The 22181-nt window shown below is 39.7% G+C and overlaps 1 protein-coding gene across 3 annotated transcripts in view; it reads left to right on the top strand.

Annotated features, from left to right (window-relative positions):
- The first annotated feature begins 9797 nt into the window (after window positions 1-9797).
- Window positions 9798-22181, top strand: part of LOC149024227 (SOUL heme-binding family protein) — a 47890-nt gene continuing 35506 nt past the window's right edge. Inside the window, exons 1-3 of one of the 3 annotated variants that reach the window (XM_089144534.1) lie at window positions 9798-10118; window positions 10248-10334; window positions 10454-10524. In XM_089144534.1, the coding sequence (XP_089000660.1) occupies window positions 9857-10118; window positions 10248-10334; window positions 10454-10524 (420 nt within the window). In that variant the 5' untranslated portion in view covers window positions 9798-9856. The remainder of the gene's footprint in view (window positions 10119-10247; window positions 10335-10453; window positions 10525-22181) is intronic. The other 2 variants (XM_089144533.1, XM_089144532.1) reach the window with 2 other exon arrangements.

Genomic DNA, 22181 nt, shown 5'->3' with positions numbered 1-22181 from the left:
TCTAAGGAGTGGCCTTGCATAAGATCTTCGGTATAATCTTCCGTTTTGCATGGTGAATCTTGACACTCGTACCCGGACCATCCTGGTCTCTTTTGCATCTTCTGGCAGCTTGTCGTCCCAAATGTAATCCACAATCGGGTCCATCCAACAATTCTCGGTTTTGATCTAGGATACCTCCATTTCCTGATTACTCGAGAATGCTAACTCTTCTATATACACCGAAGGCTCGAGCGTCTTTTCTTTGGCATTAGCCAATCTTGAGAGTTCATCCGCCATTGTATTCTCCTTCCTTGGGATCTAGCATACTTTCAGATCTTTGAATTCCTTCCGTAATGCCCACACGATTTCTTGATATTTTTGCAATCGGGGCTCCTTGATGCCGTATTCTCCTCGCACTTGATTGACAATAAGCTGTGAGTCACTAAAGACAGTTACATCAGCTATTGCCAGGGCCTTAGCCAAACGGAGTCCAGCTATAAAGGCCTCATATTCTAATTCGTTGTTGCTTGCTTCAAAGGCAAACCTCAAGGCATAACGAATGATAAAAACTTGTTGGACTATTAAGTTGGACTCATGCTCCAGCTCCATGCTTATTACTTGAACCGTCAACGTAAACCTCCCACATGGTTGGGATACTTGGCTCGATTTCTTCCTCGATCGGAGTTGTAATTTCTATGACAAAATCTGCCAGTGCTTGGGCTTTAATTGCCATGCGAGGCTTGAAATTTACTTGAAATTCCCCCAGCTCAACCGACCACGCCACCATTCTTCCAGATAGATCATGTTTATAGAGAACTCTTTTCAAAGGGAAAGTAGTTAACACTTCTATTGGATGAGCCTAGAAATATGGCCTTAATTTCCTGGCTGCCATCATGAGGGCCAATGCCTGCTTTTCGATTTGTGAGTATCGCGTTTCTGCATCAAGGAGCACATGGCTAACGTAATAGATTGGCCAATGCTTTCTTTCCTTTTCCCGAACAAGAATTGCACTCACAGCCGAGCGAGACGTGGCCAAATAGACTTGTAAGGTTTCTCCTTTCTCCGGTCGAGACAAGAGAGGTGGTCTGCCTAGTGCTTCCTTCAAATTCTCAAAAGCCCTTTGGCATTCGTCAGTCCATCGTGCCTCTTTGTTCCCCCTCAGATCCTTTAAAGCTTTAAAGAAAAGAAGACACTTCTCTCCCGACTATGATATAAAGCGGTTCAACCTAGCCACTCTTCCTGTTAAGCACTGCACATCCCGAACTGTCTTTGGAGGCTCCATGTTAATCAAAGCTTGTATTTTGGCTGGATTAGCCTCTATACCCCTTTGAGATACCATAAAACCCAAGAATTTTCCCTAGGATACGCCGAACACACACTTCTCTAGGTTCAGCTTCATTTGGTATTTTCGTAGCACCGAGAATACTTCTGCTAGATCAGCAATATGCCCCACACGTGCCACGCTCTTCACTAACATATCATCCACATAAGCCTCTATGTTCTTCCTGATCAGATCCTTGAAGATCTTGTTTACTGCTCTCTGATAAGTAGCTCCCACATTCTTCAGGCCGAAATGCATGACTTTGTAGTAGAAACTTTCACGATCGGTCATTAAAGCAATGAACTTTTCATCCTCCTGACTCATTAGGATCTAGTTATACCCCGAATAGGCATCCATGAAACTCAGGGTTTCATATCCTGCTGTGGCATCTATCAGAAAATTTATCCGGGGCAAAGGATAATAGTCCTTCGGGCAAGACTTGTTAAGGTCCGTGTAATCAATACACATCCTCCATTTCCCGTTTGCCTTTTTGACCATTACCACATCGGCCAGCCAAGTCGGGCATTCAATGGGCTTAATGAACCCTGAACTCTTCAACTTTTCAACCTCTCCTCTGATAGCTTTGTGCTTCGCCATTGAGAAGTTCCTTCTACTTTGAACCATAGGTTTTGCCTTAGGGTCAATCCAAAGCCTGTGTTCCGCCACTTTTCGATCTATTCCAAGCATGTCTTTAGCAGACCATGCGAATACATCTTTATTTTTCCCAAAATCCTTTAGTTCTGACTTGAATTCCTTTAGTTGTTCGGACCCAATATGATCGTTCTTTTTTCAACATCAGGATCCAGCTGGATTCGTTCCAACTTCTCCACCAGCTCGGGCCTTTGCATCTCATCTTCGTCTCGATCGTCACGTATTTCAATCGGTAATGCCGTGGCCTTCTTTGGGCCATCCTTGTCCTTCAAATACGCCACATAGCACTGTCGGGAGATTCTTTGATTAGAAGATACTTGACTGATTCCCTTATCAGTTGGGAATTTGATCTTCATATGCTTCGTCGAGACTGTCGCACCTAGCTTTGTTAGGGATGGCCTGCTGAGAATGACATTATAAGCTGGAAGCTCTCGAACCACCAGGAAATTCACCTGAATAGTAGTTTCTTTGGGGAAATTTCCAACTAATAGGTCCAGTTGAACTTGTCACATCCCCCCAGCCGGTACCCTAACTGGCATACCCGGGTGTGTGATCCACAACCCCAAAGATCAAGTATCGAGGAAATCATCCTCCCACATTTACAATAACATAATCATAAACAGGAAATAATCAAGGTTTTAATATTATAAACAAAAGATTTAAATCAGGAAATGAATAATCAATATAATCAGAGTGCGAAAATGATACCAGATGTAATCACATTAAAAGAAGTAGAGTGAGGCGGAAACTCACTCCACAGATACAATGGAACGTAGTACATAAGTCTAAAAAGAATTACAATGATTATAAACAAAAGTAAGGAAAGAAAATCAAACAAAACTACGAGTTTTCTATCCTATAGATGACATCTTCAAAGTAATGGACTTCATCAATCCAACAGAGATGTTCCATCTCTACATTACGTCTAATTGTAGTACGCAATGTGATCGCTTAAGGGATCATCAGGGTTATCTTCATAGTCGCAAGTACCTTGCGTGTGATACGCTTCTTCGGCTTGCGCTTTATCGTACTGTCCTTCATAGTAGTCAGAACCTGTAGAATAATCTAACAAAAAGATTGTACAAAAGGAGTGAGTTCGATTGAACTCAGTAAGGCAAGTTAACTCATAACAACATAAATAACATACAACAAATCATAACAAGATGCAATGCACTATGAAACAGATAATGTATGCATCTAAACTCTATGTATGCTGGTCTCTATTGGCAGACATGCTTTAAGTCATAGCACCATACTTCTTTGGGAAGGTCTCAGTCACTGGGCTCCGGTTGGTAGTGGGTCCTTCATCCCTCTCAAACAATCCATGGTTGGGGGTTAAGTCACCACTCTCTCACATCACCATTGGTCTAAGTACTAGTGCATGTCAAGGTTAAGCCTAGCCCAATGCAAGTCATCTACTCAGTTACATCAACTCAGCTCCAGATATGTCCATTCCTCCCCTCTCGGGATCCTTTCCGGTAATCTTCACACTAGAGTCAGCGTATTCCCTCTCAAACTACAGACTCATCAACCCTATAGGTCATCCACATATAGTAAACGGGAAGCTCTCATGTCCTCTCATGGATATAACTCACCGGTCTTGAGCGCCCATGAGCCCAAGTCTATCCATATGCAACCGTACCCATAAATGGTCCCCACAATGTGATTCCCGTCCTCTCATGGGTTGGTTACCGGTCTTGAGCGCCCGTGAATCCCCATTGCTGCCACGAGTCGTTCGGTCTCAATTCCCTTCCGAATCGGGTCTGATATAAGGGGACATCCTAGCCAAACACTGCTAGACAGCCCTAGGTAACAACCAATGATTCGGGAAAGCGTCAATGGGCAACCTCGGAAACATCCCCATACTATTTCCGGTATTGTCCAAGGACAGAAGTATCAAAAGGACACTCCTCAATCCCAAACCATACTTAATCAAGCACATTCTTAGATCAGTCATGACATACATAATCAGCAACTTATCATACAAAGAGAATGTAAAAGCATAATCAAATCATTAGACCATATGCAGTAATAAGCATTTCATATAATCTTGAATAATGAAAAAAAAAGACATAAGTGAAATGCTACTGTACTTACAGTAGTACATCAAAAGTATAAAATATAAGAACAATAAGTAAACTCAGAGTTTCTTAAAGTAGAAACCAAAGAGTATGCAATCTATGCTATTATGAAATAACTGTCCTTACCTTGATTATTGCCGAAAATAATCCAAAGATCAAAGAGAGAGACTCCAAACTTAGCAAATAAACCCCTAACAATCATAGATACAACATTAGGAAAGATGCCAAAAAGATCAGAGAGCAAACGAATCAAACTGAGCGAAAAATGAAGCTACTGACATCATTAGTCGAGTGCTTGGTCTACTGACCTAGTCGACCAATCGAGTCAGTACGGAATTGCAGAAACTAGATCGGTCATAACTTCTTCGTTTGAAGTCAGATTGATCCAAAATTCGAAGGGGAACTTCCTAGAACGTATTAGAACTATATAGGAAGGGCAAATCATCAAGTCAAGGTCAAAAGATGGGTTCATGATTTGAAACAAGAAACTAGGGTTTCAACCTTATGGCTCTCATGAAAAGGCTAAGGTTACAAGATGAAAGGGAATAATTGCTAACAAGAAAATCATCGGAAAAGTTTAGATTAACATAAATATAACTCGTGTGGTTACCCTCACATGGGAGGTTACCAAGGGTTTCCAAAAAGATCATACAAGGGTCAGGGTTTCAAGAAGAATATTCGGCTAGAGTTGAGATCACGATGATGATCATAGATCTCAAAGAATAGAATGAGATCATGGAATAGATGGTTGCAAGAATGCAGCATCTTCTTCCTGATCTCCATCAAGAACAAGATTGAAGAAAGAATAATTTAGAATTCAGAAGAGATACTAACCTTGAATTGTCAGATCAGAGATGAGAGGCTTCAGATCTGCAGAGGAATCTTCAAAATTACCGGAAAGAGTTTTAGAAAGGTCTTCCCACGTTCACAAAGTGTTTAGGAGGCAGCCGTAACTAAGAAACTCGAAGTAGGTTTAAATAGAGAGTGAAAAACCCTAAAATTGGATTTTCTCGGATTTAACACGCAGTTGGTCGACTGGCCCATTCGACCAATGAGTCGACCAATCAGGTCAGCAAGGTTCAAACAGGGAATTGAAGGCCCAACTCAAGTCCAAACCTCATGGGCTTTTGCACACACAACAAGTGACATACCTAGTGTGTAGAAATGCCTTCAAACCAAGTCAGATAACACTCCAAGTCCTTCAACTAATCTCATCTTCTTCAAGCTGTAGCTTTCTTTCCAAATCTGCACAGACCTTCAAGTATGGAACTCCATCATCAACATCCATGGGTTTAGAGTCAAACACCATGTCTTCTACTGAGATGCCCCATAGTTGGCTTTTTCCTTTACTCCGGGTCTTCGGACCTAAAAACAACCGGGTTTTCGAGTCAAGGTTAGGGTTAGGTTAGGGCTGGGTTTCACAGAACTGATCCTTCGGCTATGGCCGACAACCCAGCAAAACCATACAGATGCATGGACGACAGCTCCATTAAGTCCTTCTCAACTTTCAATTTCTGATAAGCTTCATAGGACAAAAGATCTGCCAAAGATCCTGTATCAACTAGTACTCTATGCACCTCCCGACGTTCGATCTCCACCTTGATTACTATAGCATCATCATGAGGTGTACATACGCCTCTTTCGTCTTCCTCATCAAAGGTAATCAAACTTTCACCATTTGACCTCTTCCGTTTCTGCGTCTCTCCAGTCCCAACGAACTTAGATTTGGCTTTCAGCTTTCGAAATATAGTTAGGATAGGAGATCGATCGGTTAGCATCTTTTCCTTTCTTTGATTTGGGGGCCTCAACTTGTCGATCTCGGCTTCCCGAACGTTCCCTTTTCTCAACAGCTACTCTTGGCTCAGTTTGTCGCCCTTTGATAAAACTAGAGAGATGCCCTTGAGATATCAATCTCTCAATATCAACCTTCAGGTGCCTGCACTCATTGGTGTAATGTCTGTAGTCTTTATGAAAACGACAATATTTCTCCATGTTACACTCTCCTGGCTTAGATATGACATTCAATGGCCATTTTAAAATATCTTGATTTTTTATGATGTTCAAAATTTTCGACCGAGGAGTATTCAATGGAGTGTACTTGCTTTAATCGGGAGAACGCTGCCTCCATGCTGGATGGGGCTTCCTCGCCCGATCATAATTGGGCTACTTCGGCTTCTGTTTTCTTTCAGGAGCCTTTTGTTCTTTGTTAGAGGTCTTTGTTTCCCCCTGACGCGCATATAGAATTTCCGTCACTTTCGCCTGCTTTTGACACCTTTGCACCAATTCGGTATAGGTGGTTGGCATGTCCTAAAGTAATAACTCCAAAAGCCTCCAGTTTGTAAGTCCAGTGAACATAGCAGTTTTAGCTACCTGCTCATCCAAATTCTTGATCTCCATAGTGACCTTGTTGAATCTTTTCAGGTATTCCTGAATTGATTCATTCTTCCCTTACTTAATAGTGAATAGAGTCTCTTTCGTCTTCTTAATCTAAATTATGCTTTGGAAATGATCGATAAACTTTCGCGCCAATTCCTCAAAATCAACAATTCTTCCCGAAGGAAGATTTGATAACCACTTATGTGCCGCCCCAGTCAAGGAGGAACCAAACACTCTACAAATGATTTCATCCGAATTACCAACTACAGCCATAGTCTGTTGGTAATAACTGATATGGGCGATGGGATCTCCCAAACTGTCAAACGAGGAGAAAGTTGGGAGCTGAAAATTGTGAGGAAACTTAAATCCAGCTATAGCCTCAACGAATGGGGTCTTTCTAATGACCGAATATATGTCATTAGTCATCCTCCCTCGGGAAAGCTATCCCAGCCTCTGATTGATATCAGCAAGCACTTGACTGATGTGCACCGAACGTCCACCACTAATCCGAATGTTTTCTCATTCCGAACCCCTGGAGGTTGGTGAATGAGTGTGTACTCCTCAGCCCAACCTTGTTACCGTCCGGGTTTGGCTAGTTTGTGGCCGTTCACGACGATCGTCCCTTTTGAGTAAATCCCCAATTCTCATTCCTTGTTTTGCCCTCGGGAATCCCTCCTCAAGTTCAGGCCATAATTTTGGCCTTCCACCGGTTGCCTATCTCCTTGTGGGGAATGCCCTCGTGATGGCGTTATGAGCATCTCTGTCTCTCCCGCACGCCTTCTAGTCTCCTGTTGGTTGGGAGCCTGGGGAGCCACCACTTGCTTGACCAATGTACGAAGCATCTGGTTCATCTCCAAAAATTGGAGTTGCATTTGATCCAATTGTTGTTGGAGAGGATATTGGGGATTCAAGCGTTCGTTGCCGCCCAATCCTCCATCTTTACGCACTTCACGAGCATGACTTCCTTCAGGGATATCTTCTAGATTGTTCCCTTCTAGGAGTTGAATGCCAGACACTCATTGAGTCGCCGCAGCAGTTGTTGTTGACTTGGTAACCATGACTTTTTTAAGCGATTCCCACAGGCGGCGCCAAATGATGCGTCCAAAATTTGCTCATCCCTTAGATCACTGATGAATGACCTGCAAAACAATTGTCAGATGTGTCCTGACCGTGGGGGTCGGGAGGCCACCTCCGAAGGCTAAGTCAGTTAATGAACTGATCATAAAGGGTTTGGCTAATTGCAAAGCAAAAGTATGAATACGACTACCGAGAATACGATTCAGTTACCTTCTTTGTACATAGGTTATGACTTATATAGTGTTTACCTTCTAATCTTGTCCGTTGAATTTGATCGAGCTTTCTTCTGGTGGCCGTCAGATCTTTACGGTTAGACCCGATCATGGGGTGATGGACAACTTGCCTTGATCACATGATCCTTTGCTGCAAATGTGGCAGTTACTCCAATTTGCATGATCGCCCGCTTCCACGAGCGCTAATAACCTCCTCTTGATGGGTTATCCATTCCGAAACTCTTGGGCGTGTGCAAGCCTTCTGAATGTGCAAGGTTTCTTCCTTAACACCCGCCACCTTTAAACCCGGTTCATTCGAACCTATAACGGTCAAATTGTTCCCGATGGGTGTCAATGGTTGAATTGAGGGTGAAACCAGTTTCTTCATATTTTTCCCGTATCAGATTGCTTCCTGATCGGACTGGTATGTCATTTCTCCCTCGGCGAGGGAATTCTCCAATCCTTTTAAGTCCCAAGTGTCTATCAACAACTTCCTCTCTCCTATCTCATTTCGGATTTGCTGCAGGTGGTTATTGGAAATTCTCTCTCTCTGCAAGGTTCCCCTCTCCCCTCGATGAACACCTTCGTCTGGGTGGCGTCCTTTTCTGGGTGTCTCGGGCACGACGACGTCTTGCTTCTTCTTGATCATAAGGATTTGGATTCCTCGAAACCACGATGTGCCTAGCCAGATTTTTGAGTAACATTTGCATGTCAAGGAACTGAACCTGCATTTGATTCATCTGTTGTTGAGTTTGGCTCATCTGTTCCTGCGTTGCTAGGACAATCAATCCTTTATTATTCTATCTGCAACCTCTTCTTATTCTTGTTCCTCGATTTCATGTAGTAGTGGATCCCTTCTTGGGGAGGCGGATTCTGATCTTGCTCTCGTGCATTCAAGTTTCTCAAAAGTGTTGATCTTGTTTCAACTATGATTTTTTCAATTGTTCCTACAGACGATGCCAAAATGATGCATCTGAAAATTAATTAACCATTGAGGAGCTGCAAACAAAAGTTAGATGCAAGCTGACTCGTTGTTTGGTCAGCCACCTCTGATGGTAAAATCAATTGATGCATCACTGTAGAACCTTGATTAGTTGCAGAACTAAATTAGTTGAAAGCTAGTGTAGAGGAAACAATTTAGTTACTTTTTTTTTTTTTTGGATTAAGAGCTTCTTATATATCGGGATGGGAATGAGAATATTAATGCCGTCGAATGGGTGCGAACCCAAGACAACCCCATGGGAAGTTGGGCCTTTAAACTTTAATAACTTGTATATGGTTTATCTTTAATCCCCGATCGTCGGATTGATCAACAGGTAGCCTCTATTACTGTTCAATTGTAGGGTTTATATCCCCTCATCCTGTTAATCGCACATTCTTTGTTGGGCACGATTGCCTTCCATATTTGTCTCTTGAATCCCAAGGGATCATGATTCCCATCTTAATGATTAAATTCTTTCTTAAACAAAGAATTGTCAGGTCAAAACATCTCTTGGGTGTCGCTCCAATGAACCCGGGACCACGATTCCATCTTAATGATTAAATAATCCTTGAACAAGGAATCGTCCGCTCAAAACATCTCTTGGGTATCGTTCCGATGAATCCGGGATCAGATTCCCATCTTAATGATTAACTTGAACAAGGAATCGTCGGGTCAAAACATCTCTTGGGTATGCTCCGATGATTTGGTCTAATATGGTTCGACCCAATTGGTTCATTAGCATTATCTTTACTTATCAGATTGAATAGCGCCACAGGAGGTAAGTTGCAATACTGTGAGGCTGCGTTTGTTTGCTGGAATAAAGGTGGGGTGAGAAAATTTTAGAAAAAAACAAACTTTTACTACTTTTCCTTTAAATCCTAAAAATACATTGTTTGGTTGCTTGGGGTGACAAAGCTAGAAACTTGTCTATTGATGTGACAATTCAATTTTTCCACCTCAAGCATTTTTAAAACCCCACAAAATATGTGGGATTTTATAGAAAATGATCACAATTAATACTTTTTGTTTTTCCGACCCCTTTTATTTCTCCACCTTAGCAAACAAACGCGGACTAAACGATTGTTGCCAGATTTATCCAGTAGTGGAACTTTCTATCTGGCGTCCAACTCTAATTCAATTTCGGTTCTCTCCTTTTCTGTCCACGCAAAGATCGAATATGCTTACCTGCCACCCATGCCGTCCTCTGCCATGTCGCAGGACTACGGTCCCCGGTCTCCCCGGTTCAAATGTTCCCAAAGTTAATATTGCTGAAGTTAACGGAGCTTCAAGTGTTACTGCTAATGGTACAATTGTGATGATGGCAAGCGAACGAAGCGTCGCAACCCGGCAGAGGAGGTCAATGTCAGCCTTCGAAGTTCGTCTCTCTCTTGTTGTGGCTATAGCTTCCCAGGCCTCGTCTGTTTCTCAGCGCCGTAAATGTCCTCATTACATCAACTCATTTACTCTTAATCCATCGAAAATTTGAAGAATCTGTGTTGGACAATGCTAAATAGGCCCTCTGGTTCTCCCCCCCCCCCCGCTCCTTCTTTTAATTTTTCTTTGGTCAGTCGTGATGGATTTAGCATCTGAAACGGCGAAGTACATTTTCCCGAAGCGTTTTGATGCACGGAACTTGGAGGAAGCTCTGATGTCAGGTGGCATTTTCGTTGGTTTGAATGCCCAAAAAACCTTTTTATATAGTTTATTTTCATCTGCTTATGAGGGTGTCGTAGTTTCATCCTTTTAGGGTTTGTCTTTCCGGTGGTTTTTGCAGTTCCAGATCTCGAGACTGTGAAGTTTAGAGTTTTGAAGCGGACGGACCAATATGAAATCAGAGAAGTAGAGGTATGTCTTATCCATTGGCTTGCGTTCACTATGAGCAAATAGTTGTCTGTTAAGAGTTATTTTAGTTGTCTCCTTCCTTCTTTGTTTGTCTTGTGTATTCCATTTCCGAACTAGATACAAAATAAGTTCTCGTTGCTGTTGGGCCAATAATTCTTCCGTTTTATGTCTCTCTTATGCTCTAGAAGGAAAAGGTTTGGGCACTGTTTTCGACCTTGAGTAGTTGTATATTCACAATATACTGCATGTCAATTTGCTATTTCCTTGCGATTGGAGTGAGAATTCTCAATAAACAAAACCAGTTTGTCACACCCATAAGAGAAACAACTGAATTTTCTATGGCTTTGTTGCCGTATCATCAGATGTTCACCATTTTCTCATATCAACATGTGCCAGACCGACATGTTTCTCAGGGGGTGTTCTTGCACGCTGCTTGGCAGGGAAGATGTCCCATTCATAGATTGAATAGCTCTTGAAAATCCTAAGATTGGTTCACATTCATTAATTCTGATTTACATTGTTGAAGAAATAACTAACGATCAATCCGTGTAAACATGGCAATCCATTCTGCAAATTATACATACACACAAAATGGCAGAGAACTGTCTGTGGACATTACCTGCTCTGGTCATTATAGATGTATAACATATGGAAGAGGTCACCATGAGAGGGCCACTGCAGACTTTGGTGGCACAGTTCAAGAACTCAGACTCGAGGGCCAACTCGGCCCCTCAAATTACAAAGTTGGCTCAAGATCTAGGTTAGTTATTGTATTTTCTTTTTTCAACTTGAATCTTGAGGGGTATGTGATGGGGAATGGGGCTGAAAGTTGCTGGCTAACCTATTTAAGGCTTTTTGAACACTGGTGTACTTCCATTTATGAAAAAACAAGTCTAAACGAGAGTTCCATTTCAGACCACTGGTTGGTGCTATGGTAAGGTAAAGGCTAAATGCCCTTTGTACACATAGTATACTCATACAAAGTACTTGATACATACTTAAGCTTCATACAAGTCTGTTTGTACAATGTATGCTTACAAACTTTGAATGACAATCCAAAGGTACAACTGGTGACTCTATGCTATCATGTGTCCACAAGACACCAATATGTGCTAACTATTAAAATTTGAACAATTTTTTTTTTCTGAAAAAAATGATATGTAGGAAAACGGCTACTTTCCTTGTAGAAGAGCTTGGAAATGGCTATAATGAAGTATAATTGGCGTGTTCTAAGCAATGATTTGGCAAAAAAACTGGAGAAATTTGATGAATGGACTTCTAGCAGCTAACAGTGGCGACATATCAAAATGAGATTGAGTCAAGATATCTACACTCAATCGAGTTAGGGTCTTATTTATTAGTAGGCTTGGTTCAAAACCTAGGATCTTGGTTTGAGATCTCTACTCCACTGAGATTTTGAACACAACTTTGTATTTTCTTATTTTTCTAAGCATCTAATCTTGCCTTCATGAAAAAGTGATATATCTCACAAGATCTTGACGAGATCTCACAAGTTCTGCATCTATGGCTCTGGGGTTTCTCAGATGCCTTAGTCAGTGTTCCTGTAATTTGTAATCAATGGTAAAGCGGAATCACAAGAGCTTGAGGTTTTGGGATTCTTCATACCTGCTTCCCTAAGGTAGTTTATAGTGAAGCTTATGTTGGATCCTCTTCTAACACAATATTCCCCATGTGTCCACATATCATGTTATGGTTTAGCTATTGTATGTGGGAGAATAGAAAAGAGAAGATCAAAAAAGTGGGAGGAAGAAGTTTTAGAGAATAAGCTAGGAGGCCTTACTCATCGTCTATAGCTATTAGCTAGTAACTTTATTTGTAGAATAGTTCAACAATTACAACCAATATAGAAAATCAACAAAAATGGAAACTGAGATTCTCAAATGAGGCCAACTCAAGATTCTCAATGCTACTAGTAATATTCTTCGAACACTCCACCTCAAGCTGGAGCATAGAGATCTAAACATGGCCATCTTGTTACAAATATAGTCAATCCTAGCAGCCCCTAAGGATTTTTGTGAATAAATCTGCCAATTGTTCTCCTGTATAAACATGTTTTGGAGAAAGCAACCTTTGTTGCGGCTTTTCACTGACAAAGTGACAGTCAACTTTAATATGTTTTGTACGTTCATGAAACACTGGATTACTAGTGATGCAAATGGCAGCCTGGTTTTGACACCATATTGTCATGGAGGAATCACACCAAAGCCTAGCTCTTTCAACATGTGTTTGGTCCATATCAATTCACAACTGGACTGTGCTGTAGCTTTATACTCAGACTCTGCACTTGACTTAGCCACAAAGTTTGTTTCTCACTCTTTTAAGATACAAGATTACCACCAATTACAGTGCAGGAGCCTGTGGTTAATCTCCTTTTAACTCTCAATCCAGCATGATCTGCATTAGAAAACCCTTCAACTTCTATACCCAAAAAATATCTCAATCATCCCAAGTCCTTAGTATGAAATTGTTGTTGTAAGTGTAACTTCAATTTATCAATCCCTATGAATCATTTCTAGTGATACTAATGTCATCAACATAACAAAGATAAATAGGCTTCTTGTCCTATAGTGATGCTAAATTATTGAATGGTCACCATCGGGACGAGTCAGTCCAAAATCTCACATCATTATAGTGAACCGACCAAACCATGCTCGAGGTGATTGCTTCAACCATGCAAAGACTTCTTAAGACGGCACACCATACCACTATCCCTTGAGCAACAAACCCTAGAGGTTGCTCCATTTAAACTTCCTCGTGGAAATCACCATTGAGGAAAGCGTTTTTAACATCAAGATGAAAGAGAGGCCATTAAGACATGATAGCCAAAGAGATCAAAACCCTAAATAATGTCATTATAGCAACAGGAGAGGTCTCCAAGTTATCCACACCATACACTTGAGCATATCCTTTTGTGTCTTTGCCTTTTGGGAAGAAAGTCATCAGATGTTTGTGGGTAAATCCCAAGTATGATTGTCTAAGGCAGACAACTCTTTCATCATAGTAGCTGTCCATCCTGGACTAGATAATGCCTCTTTAACAGACTTAGGGAGAGAATAATTTTCTATAGTAAATAAACAAATGTGGAATGCGGGGGAGACGTTAGTGTAAGAAAGAAAATTAGAGATTGGATATTAAACACAACTCTGAGTGCCTTTACGAAGGGTAATTGGAACATCAAGGTTAGATAAAGGAGGGGGAGGACTTACCACCAGATTTGGAGAAGAAGACGACACTAGTGGAGGTGGAGGAGCAGGAGGTGCAACATTCGATTGGTGACCTTGCTTTTACATTATTGAGCAACTCGTCTGATTAGTTGGAATTTTGCTAACGAACAATATCCGATGACATCAGACTTTGAATAATGGTAACCATGGCATCCTCATCAAGGGTGGAAACAAAAATTGTTGGGAACTAACATGTCAGCATTGCCACATCAGTCTTTATTATTTTGATAATAACAAACATGAATTACTAATAGTTATATTGAGTTGTGTATATTTAGTTCAATATCAGAGCAAGTGGACCAAATTCAACTCAATGCAGGATGCTCAAGGCCGAGTGAAGGCAAAGACCAAGCCAAGATGAACATGAAGTTTAAGTCAAGATGAGCATGAAGAATGGAGTACAAGAAAATTTAAGAGCATTAATTCTAGCTCAAGCAAGAAGACTTAGCAAATTAGGACTTAGAACACCTCTGTGCATATATAAGAGTAATTACATTCATTTGCATTAAAACCATGTGCATCATGTCATTAGATTGACCTAGGACATTTTAGGAGAGTGTATGGGACATAAGGTTAATTAGAAAAACCTAAATCCCCTTAAAATCCCATTTTGTGCCACTGGGCTGCAAATAGAGGTCTGTTTGGTCACAAAAGCTTAGACGGACTTTCTGTCTGAGCAAACAGAGATCGGTCTGACTAGAAGGTGCTCCATCTGAGCTTTAACGACTATTTTTTAATCACCATATTTTAATTAGACGGCGATTTGTCTGGGCTAAAATTTGCTAGTTTTTGATACATTGGGGTTAGGCTAAGGCACTTGTTATATAAGCCCAACTCACGCCATTTAAGAGAATAAAACTTTGCCAATTGGTCATCTACTCCCCAAATACTCTTTAAGTTTTCAAATTACAAGAATTCAATTGTATTTACCTCTCACCCTTGAAGAACATACTAGGCGTTTAAGCAAGCTTGTGAAAGCTAAGTTTAAGGTGACAGAATGCTATTCAAAGGTTATTGGTGGCGCATATTATTTCTATTTGCACATACAACTCTTATTGCATTACACTCACACAAGGGGTAAAGTGTCACACCCCTTGTTAGATAATAATCTCTAACCATACTATCGTATTTGGTTGTTTTCAATTCTAAATCTAGGTAGATTATAATTGGTTGAGGGTGCTCTTGCCCGTGAACAAAGATTGTAAAGAGGGTGTTTTTGCCCGTGAACAAAGATTGTAAAAGGGTGCCGTTGCCCTGTTACAAAGATTGTAAGGGTTTGATTTTCTACCCACCGTATTGAAAGATAATCATTAATGGAAATCTCTCTTGAGGCTAAAAGAGGAGTGGACGTAGACTTGAATAGTTGAACCACTACAAAATCCTAATGTTGTGGATTGTGTGTGTGCGAATTTTTTTAAGTTAATTTAATTTGCTTAATTATTTTTAAATTTGCACACTTACCTTGTATTTGCAATTAAACTAAAAAATTGGGCAAATTCACTAGGTGCAACCTATTCACCCCCCTTTAGGTTGCATTTACAATTGGTATCAGAGTGGGAACTCAATTTAAGATTGAAATCAATCTCTAAAAGAATAAAAGATCATAGCCTTTCCTTTTGACCAAGTCCCCTCAAGAACTGAAGAACTTGACCCATCTAGACCTGCATACTTTGGTGGAGAATGATTTGCTTATTGGAAAAATAAGTTTGAAGATTTTGTTTGTGCACATGACTTTGATGTTTGGGACATCATCACTTATGGACCAAATGAAATTCTTAAGGTAGATAAAGATGGGAACAACATACCTAAACCCAAGGCCGAATGGACCGCAATCGACAAGGCCAAAATTCAATTAAACCACAAAGCAAAAATGTTTTTGCAATATGCTTTAAGTGAAAGAATATAAAATAGATGTGGGATTTGTAAGAATGCTAAATAAATCTTTGATAAGTTGGTTGTCACATATGAAGGGATTGGCCACATAAAAAAGATGAACTATATCTATATGCTTCAATTTGAAGACTTTAAAATATTAGATGATGAGAATATTACTATTTTATTTAGTAGATTAACTAACATTGTTGACAAGTTGTATAGCCTTGGAAATGATTTCAAATGAGGATATGACAAAAAGAATCCTAAGAGCTTTTCCACCTTTATGGAGACCCAAAAGGACCGCAAATCAAGAAGTGAAAAATTTATCAAAAATCACCCTTGATGAGCTTAATAGGGTCTTTGCTTGCTCATGAGGCTGAACTTGAAGAGGACAACAAAGTTAAAGCGAGCATGCAAATAGATCGAAAGAAGAAGTCCATAAAAAAGTTCCATAAAAGTGAGAGAAGAAAGTGAGAGTGAAGGGGAGGACTCGAATATTGGGAATGAAATAAACTCAATCCTCAAAGAGTTTATGACTCTTCAAAAAGAAAGGAGGAAAGCACTCTCATAAAGGAGAATTCTCTAATGAGCACAAAGGTAAAAAAATTTCTAAAAAAAGAACTTATGCTTCTAATAAAAATGTCACTTGTTGTAAGTGTAGGAAACTGGGTCATATCAAATCTAAGTGCCTGAATGAAGAAAAGAAGAGAGTCTATATGGTCGAAATATCCTACATCACTACTGATGATGAAGAAGAAAAGGAAGAATCCGATGAAGAGACAACCAACTTGGCTTTTATGGCAAAAGCGGAGGAAGAACAATAAGATTTTGGGGTAAACTTCTCCTATGGTCTTAGTTCCATTAATGATGATGATAGGAGCATAAATGAAATAATGGCTAAAGACAACTTAGTTGATGCATTTTGAATCTTATTAAAAATAATTAAGGATCTTGAAAAAAGGTTATTAAGGAAGAGCATGCTATCGTCATTTCTTTTATGCATTCATTTAAGGGGAGCGTGCATATATGAGGGTGGATCATATGTTAAGGGGGAGGAGCATATCCTCTACATTGTTTATTGATGTCAAAAGGGGGAGAGAGTGTGTGAATTAGAATTAGGTAATTCATTGGGTTATTTATGGAAAACATGTGATAACATGCATATGAGTGATGAACTCTTGTCATTAATGACTATTCATATTTTCTATTGTTCATATGTTTGTCATCATAAAAAAGGGGGAGATTATTGGGAAATGCCATTTCAACATTGCCACATCAACCTCCATTAGTTTTGATGATAACAAACATGAACTACTAATGGCTATATTGAGTTGTGTATATCCAGTTCAATATGAGAGCAAGTGGACCAAATCCAACTCAACGTTGGATGCTCAAGGCCAAGCAAAGGCAAAGACCGAGCCAAGATGGATATGAAGTCTAAGTCAAGATGAGCGTGAAGAATGGAGTACAAGAAGATTCAAGAACAACAACTCAAGCTCAAGCAAGAAGACTTACCAAATTAGGACTTAGGATACCTTTGTGTATATATAAGTGTAATTGTACTCATTTGCATCAAAACCATGTGCATCATGTCACTAAATTGACCTAGGACATGTTGGAAGAGTGTATGAGGACATATGGTTAATTAGAAGAACCTAAATCCCCTTAAAATCCCACTAGGCTATAGATGAAGCTCTGTCTGGTCACAAATCCGTCTGAGCAAATAGAGATCCGTTTGACCACAAGGTGCTCCGTCTGAGCTCCAACGACTATATTTTAATCAAGCAGCGATCCGTCTAGGCTAAATTTGCTCGTTTTCTATTCGTTAGGGATTGGGCTAAGGAACTTAAAAGCCATCTATAAGTAGGCCTGTAAACGGACCGGATTCGGCTCGGATACACCAGTATCCGAATCCGAATCCGAATCCGGCAAAAATTTAGAGACAACATCCGAATCCGAATCCGAAACTTTATCGGATATTCGATAATAATCCGATCCAATAAAATATCCGATTATTGATTGATAATTGTCAGTTTTTTACATTTTTTATTATAGATTTCTAATTTTTGATTACCGAATACCGCTATCCGAATCCGATTACCGGTATCCGAATCCAATTATCATCTATTTTTAAAGAAAAAATGTTAAATACTTTACTCTATCCGGATAAAAAATTATCCGGATATTATCCGATCAGATAAGCAATTATCCGAATCCGAATCCGGTTGCTTAGCGGACGGATACGGATATTTTCCGGTAAGAAAATTTTCGGATACGGATACGGATACCCTTAAACGAATACGAATGCGAATTCGGAGGCGGATTTCGGCTATCCATTTACAGGTCTATCTATAAGGCCAAACTCACCCCATTTGAGAGAAAAAACCTTACCGTTTGATCATCTACTCCCCAAATATTCTCAAGCTCTCAAATTGCAAGAATTCAATGTGTATTTGCCTCTCACCTTTACTCCACCCTTGAAGAACATATCAAGGCATTTAAGCAAGCTTGGGGAAGCTAAGCTTGAGGTGATAGAAGGCTATTGAAAGGTCATTACTGGTGCATGTCATTTCTATTTGGGCATACAACTCTCATTTCATCACACTCACACAAGGGATAAAGTGTCACACCCTTTGTTAGGTAATCTCTAACCATACTATTGTATTTGGTTGTTTTCAATTGTAAGTCTAGATAGATTAGAATTGGTTAAGGGTGTTCTTGTCTGTGAACAAAGATTGTATAAAGGGTGCTTTTGCCTGTAAACAAAGATTGTAAAATGGTACTTTTGCCTCGTAACAAAGATTGTATGGGTTTGATTCTCTACCCACTATAGTGAAAGAGAATCACTTGTGAAAATCTCTCTTGAGGCAAGAGAGGAGTGAACATAAACTTGAATAGTCGAACCACTATAAAATCCTAGTGTTGTGGATTGTGTGTTTGTAAATTTATTTAAGTTCAATTTAAGTTGCTCAATTACATCTAAGTTTGCACATTTACTTTGTATTTACAATTAAACTCAAAAATCGGGGCGAATCCACTGGTTGCAACTTATTCACCCCCTTCTAGGTTGCATTAACGGAAACATCAGTTGAATAAGGTGTCGACTCAACGAATGAAACATCAATAGAGACAAGATACCTCTTTAAGTCAAAGGAATAACGTAGATACCCTTTCTCAGTGCGAGAGTAACCAACAAACATACACTTCAGAGCTCTAGGATCCATTTAGATAACCCATAATGCAGATCATAAACAAAACAAACACTCCCAAAGACCCGTGGTGGTAAGACAAACTGAGGAACTGATGGAAATTGTTAGAAAATAAGCTTTAATGAATCAAATCAGTGCTGGAAGCAGGAGAAGAATAAAGGAGAAGAAGAGGAAGAAGATGAAGGAAGAACCATAGTGAAGGCCTGCAATTGCAAGCTTCCTTTATTTATAGATATTAAGAACTAAGCATATACTTGAGAGACAAGAAACTTATCTTTTGAAAAGGAAACAAAAACTACAACTTGTGGACAAAAACTTTTAGTCTTTAAACTCCTAAAATATGTCCAAAATAGAAACTACAGAAAATGAAAGTTCTGTAATTAGTAACTAATTGAAAAATAGGGAGTATGCTCTTTAAAACTCCCAAACCTTGTGTACCAATTCCTACACAAAAAATAGAAAGTAATGCAATCTCATCAAAAAAGGAAATCACTACCAAAGCAAGCTTGCGCACCAAGGCAGCGGTGTTGGTGTTTCTCCGCATTCTTCAACACTCCCCCTCAAGCTGGAGCATATAAGTCTCCCATGCCTAACTTGCAACAAATAGATTGAAAGCTAGGTTGAACTTTAGTAAACAAGTCAGCTAGTTGATCAGCTGAACCCATAAAGGAAGTCTCGATAATTTTCTTCTTGATTGTACCAAGAACAAAGTGACAATCCACCTCTATATACTTCGTCCTGTCATAGAACATTGGGTTACTAGCAATATAAGTAGAAGCTTGATTATTAGAGAACATCTTTATTGGGGTGGAGATTGGAAATCCCATTTACTCTAACAAGGGGCGAAGCCACATCAATTCAGCAGTCGTGTGGGCCATGGCTCTATATTTTGCATTAGCACTAGATCAAGCAACAGTGGATTGCTTCTACTCCTCCAAGTCACAAGATTCCTACCAAGAAATGTAGAATAACCTATAGTAGATCGGTTATTAGTTGAAGATCCTGCCTAAGTTGCATTGGAAAAGGTAACCAAATCCATACTCCAATTTGGTCGATGGATAAGCACTTTTTTGGGTGCACTCTTAAGATATAAAGTATTCTCTTTGTTGGATCCCAATAGGCCTTCCTAGGAGACTGCATTAACTGACTCATCACACCAACAAAATAAGAAATATCAGAACGAGTAACAGTGAGATAAATAAGCTTCCTAATAAGACTCCTGTACGATGGACATCATCTAAAAAGTCACCATCATCCAGTCCTAACTTCAGATGAGGAGCCATCGGAATGTTAGTAGTTTTAAATGTAAGCATGCCGGTTTCTATCAAAAGATCCAACACATATTTTCTTTGTGACAAACTAACCCCTCGTTACTTCCGTAAGTGTACGTTGACTGTATCGATGGCCCTAATATCAATGCTTGATAGAATAATGTTATCAACGTAAATTGCCATAATGACTACACCACCATTTTGTTGTTTGACAAAAATAGAGTGATCAGAATAACACTGGACAATTTCAAAAGCCCCTAGAGACTATTTGAGCCCATAAATGGCTTTTTGAAGCCTACAAACACGAGTATTGTCCTCCTCCCCCGAGCAACATACCCTAGAGGTTGCTTCATATAAACCTCTTCATTGAGGTCACCATACAAGAACGCATTCTTTATGTCAAGCTGAAAGAGAGTCCAATCATAATTAACAACTCAAGAGATCAACACACCGGCATAATTAAGTCTAGCCATAAGAGAAAAAGTGTCAAAGTAGTACACACCATGCCTTTGTTTATAGCCCTTAGCCACCAAGCGAGCCTTGAGCTGTTCAACCGTGCCATCTGAATGATACTTAACACTATATATCCGCCGACAATGAACCATATCTTTTTTAGTAGTTAAGTCTATCAAAGACCATGTATGATGAGACTGTAAATCATCCATTTCCACATCCATAGCAGCTTTCAGCCAGGGTTTTTAAGAGCGTCATTATGATGGGTTGGGATATGAATGATAGATAGAGGAAGGGCAAGACAACAAAAGTTGGGAGATAGATGAGAAACAAATATATAATTATAAACAAGATTATTACATAATTAAAACACAGAGTACAAGTACGAGTACCTTTCCTCAAGGCAATTGGTAAGTCATCTGAAGTAGAACTAGGATCTCCACAAAAAGAATCCGCCGGTGGGGAGGATGAAGAGAGAACTTTTGTAGGACCATCCTCAACTTCCACTAAAGGAGAGTTGCCAGTATCAATAGGAGGAATTGTATTATCCATAGTACGCTCCGCCAACTTACGTCTCCGCTGATAAACCTATATAAGGACATTGTCGTTTGAAGGAACAAAATAGGGAATGGGGGGAACATCATTCAAAACACAATTTTCATCAGACAGAGATGGACTATTACAGTATGGGGTGTTCTCAAGAAAGGTCACATCGACACTTACAAATTGTTTCCAATGAACAGGATCATAACACCCAAAACCTTTCCAAGTACGAGAGTACCCAAGGAAAATACACTTAACAGAGCGGGGAGAAAGTTTATCCACAATGTGGTATGTGAACAAAACAAAATCTTTTGGGTGAAACTAAAAGCGGGTCTCCATTCGAAAAAGAATTGAAACTGAAATTTTTCAAAAAGTAAAATCATGGCATTCGGTTGATTAAATGACTAGCAGTTAAAACTGCATCACACTAGTAACTCTTAGGACATTCATCTGAATTAAAAGAGCATGGCCGACCTCCAAGAGGTGGCGATTCTTACGTTCAATCACTCCATTTTGTTGGGAAATGAATGAACAACTGCTTTAATGAATCATTCCAAGAGACAAAAATTGGATATATAATTTTGTACATATTTTATAGCATTATCTGATCGAAAAACTTTAACAGGAAGAGAAAATGGAGTATTTATTTCATGACTAAAATTTTTAGATTTAGGCAAGAACTCAGTTCGATCCTTTAAAAGATACAACCATGTAAGATGTGAAAAATCATCCAGAAAAGTAACAAAATACTGAAACCAATGGCTATTACTAATTCTGTGAGGGCCTTAAATATTTGAATGAACTAAACAAAACAAAGAATAGGAGGGATAGAGCGTTGAGGATAGGTGACACGGTGATGCTTCCCTAACTCACACACCTCACAATTTTAATATAGACACTGACTTTGAAGAAAGAAATAAAATCTTTAACCTAGCTAAGGAAAGATGTCCTAAATGACAGTGCCACTAGACAACATCTACACCATCATCAGAAAGAGTTGCAGTAGGTGCTACATAGTCCAGATAGTAGAGTCCGTTCCTTTCACACCCTCCACTAATCGTTTT

The sequence above is a fragment of the Hakea prostrata genome, chromosome 2 (genome assembly GCF_041222555.1).
Source record: "Hakea prostrata isolate BN-2017 chromosome 2, UWA_Hpros_2, whole genome shotgun sequence".
NCBI classification, from domain to species: domain Eukaryota; kingdom Viridiplantae; phylum Streptophyta; class Magnoliopsida; order Proteales; family Proteaceae; genus Hakea; species Hakea prostrata.
The sequence above is the reverse complement of the archived record's forward strand: the minus strand, read 5'-3'. Positions and strand labels throughout refer to the sequence as shown.